Source organism: Mus caroli, chromosome 13 (genome assembly GCF_900094665.2).
Source record: "Mus caroli chromosome 13, CAROLI_EIJ_v1.1, whole genome shotgun sequence".
NCBI classification, from domain to species: domain Eukaryota; kingdom Metazoa; phylum Chordata; class Mammalia; order Rodentia; family Muridae; genus Mus; species Mus caroli.
In genome coordinates, this window is record NC_034582.1 from 19315824 (window position 1) to 19318846 (window position 3023).

General features: G+C 45.7%; 1 protein-coding gene across 3 annotated transcripts in view; it reads right to left on the bottom strand.

The window, feature by feature from the left end:
* Positions 1-265: 265 nt before the first annotated feature.
* The window catches only part of LOC110308320 (butyrophilin subfamily 2 member A2), a 13011-nt gene continuing 10253 nt past the window's right edge, over positions 266-3023 (bottom strand). For all 3 annotated transcript variants that reach the window (XM_021180781.1, XM_021180782.1, XM_021180780.1), the window contains one exon: positions 266-2028. In XM_021180781.1, coding sequence (XP_021036440.1) covers positions 1421-2028 — 608 coding nt within the window. In that variant the 3' untranslated portion in view covers positions 266-1420. The remainder of the gene's footprint in view (positions 2029-3023) is intronic.

Here is a 3023-nt window from a genome sequence, read left to right on the forward strand (position 1 = left end):
TTCTAGCTTATAGATCATTCCAGATTTAGTCAAGTTGACAACCAACAATAACCGTCACAGAAGCAACTCCCCACCCCAAGACAGAGTTTCTTGGTATAGCTTTGCCTATTTTAGAACTCACTCTGTAGACCAGGCTGGCTTTGTACTTAGAGATCTGACTGCCTCTGCCTCCCAAATGCTAGGATTAAAGACATGGGCCACCACTGCCCGGGTCAGAAACAAGTTTTTAAATAAGACAGACACTGTTCATATGAAACTATAGTTAGCTTATTATTAGTTTAATATATATTAATACATATAGTTGTTTTTCTATTCTAAACTTCAAATGTCATATGCAGCAACAGACATGATAGTATAAGCCTATAATCCCCACACTGAAGAGAGAGTGAAGCCAGGCGTAGTGGAACACACCTTTAATCCCAGCACTCAGGAGGCAGAGACAGATCTCTGTGAGTTCAAGATCAGCTTATCAGCCAGAAATATACAGTGAAACCATGTCTTGAAAAGCAATAACAAAAAGATGGAGAGAGAAAGTCAAGAACAGTGCTACCTAGTGAGTGCACGACTCAAAACAAATCTCAACAGTTACTAACCCAAGGACACAGAACTTAATCTTCTGTATGTAACATGAGCTCATAAACTGGACATGGCTGTGCTTGTCTTTAATCCTGGAACTCTGGAGGTGGAGGCTGGCCTGGTCTACATAGTGAGACCTGTCTTGAAGGGGGAAGGGCTCGGGGAAAGGAAGACATCCTGAGCCTAAGGAACTTGAACTGCTACCTACTCTAGTAAATCCGTCCGAGTCATGTGGACCTGGCTGCTCAGCATGGACCGCAAGCCTCAAGCCATTCTTACTGAGCACAGACATGGAACTCGGAAGTGAGTGTTTATTGTCAGGACGTCTGAGCCAGCTTACATCCAGTTCATCACTATGATTATCTCCTCTCATGTGTAGGTCTACAGGTATACACTCCAGACACATTATGTGATATTTAAATCTTTGGCTTTGGATATCAATGAACCATTAGCTCCTACCTATCCACAGCTGTCACATAGGGCTTACCCCAGAGCTCTTCAGTCCATTTCCTCCATCTTCGGCCTCAATTCCTCTTTATCTGTCTCCTTCCTCTGCAGTTCTCACTTCTTACATCCTGAGCCACCCTGTTGCTCTTGCCTGACATCCACTGTGACCAGAGCAGCATGTTGAAGCTCCAAGTTTTCTGCCCTTCTCACACTTTCTTCTCAGGACAGAGCTATATTACAGCAATAGTCCCCTAAGACTGGGTCTACCTAGGCCCATAGTTAGAAGAAATGATGTGGTATCTGAGGCCTGGGCCTGAAGTATGTGTGAAGGCGGCAGCTGGAAGATGTTCCATGTGACCTGAAGGACACGGGGTCTAGTCTCCAACAGTGTAGAGAGCTATGGCTTCCTTACAAGGCTCTGAGAAATTGGTCTTGTCTTATATAGGAATAAGCCACCCTCAGGTATTGTAACTCCCTGTGCCCCTGTGAATGCTGGACAGATGAACAGGGGACTGTCATCAGAACCGAGCCTAAAGAAGGGTCTCAGGGGCCCAGTGAAAGTCACAGGAGGACATGTATAAATGTGTGATCTGTCTCTCATGTTGTAGAAAGAAATATCTCCACCCTCACAGTCCAGGAAGACAGCTATACGGTGAAGACGTTCTTTCAGAGGTATGATCTTTTCTGGGGAGGACAGGGCTCGATACTGGCTTCCAAACATCTCCAGCGTCCAGAAGCCATTCTGAGGAACCAACAGGGCCTCCCCTTTCCTTTCCACACTGTCTCTACAAACACCAATGGCCCACACCATTACATTTTCCACCTCCACCTCCCAGTAATGCTTCCCTGAGGAGAAGCTTTCCCTGCCCAGGACACATGGACGGCAGTCAAATCTCTCAGGGTTGTCAGGCACACTCTGCCTCGAAGAGCCTCGTATTACACTTCTCTGGTCATCTGACAGGAAGAGCTCAGGATGAGCTGTATCTGGGTCCAGGACCACGTCAGCTGTAGGAAAAAAAACTCTCAGGATTAGTGCTGAGATCTGTTTCCAGGAGATGCACAACCTCTCTTCCCCAGCCCCCAGCCCCCCACCCAGGTCCTGGGAGCTGATGTGGGAGTCTGATGTGTGGTGGCCTTTTCAAAGAAGGATTTTTTTTTTTTTTTGACCCAAGGAAGCTCACGATGATGCTCATTTGTCTCCTAGGGACAGGAACATTATCTTCTAGAGAAAAGACGGGCTCAAATAAACCCAGAAAGTTTAGCACATGAACAAAAGTGAATTGTTTCCCCTTTCAGCATTTTCAGATCTGCCCCAGTGTTCACCATGATATAAGATCTTTGGAGTTCCCTTAGCAGAAACTATCCAATTTGGCTTTGACCAACAAGAGAGGATGAATTTCTCACTCTCCCTAATGATGAGTCAATTAGGAAATTAATCTGAGTCTCACTATGTAGTGTCCTGGCTAGAACAGGATCACCTCACTGGCCTCTACATTCTTTCAACCAGATGACAACTGATATAAATGACAGGTAAGGGTACCCAGAAAGAATGAAGAAGGAGAACGAACGTTTCTCAAAGCCAAGAGTGTGTAGCAAACACAAGAGGGGAAAACTTCCAGTCAGGTTTGAAGCCACTGTGGACGTATGAAGTTCAAGCCATCTACACTATGGCTTGCCTAATCAGTCTACTTTGCTTATCATGTTAGAATAGTACCTTCCTTCCTCCAAATTGGTAGGTCTGATTGTGACAACGTGTGATTGGGCGTCAAGTTAGACTGTGACAATATTGAATTTCCTCTTAAGGAGGAACAGTTCTTGTGCCAAGGCATCTGGTGAAGCCTGTATTCTTTCTTGTTGATGAAACATGAAAAAAATAAATAATGCTCAAGAAGAAAAGGCATCAGCCGGGCGTGGTGGCGCACGCCTTTAATCCCAGCACTCGGGAGGCAGAGGCAGGCGGATTTCTGAGTTCGAGGCCAGCCTGGTCTACAAAGTGAGTT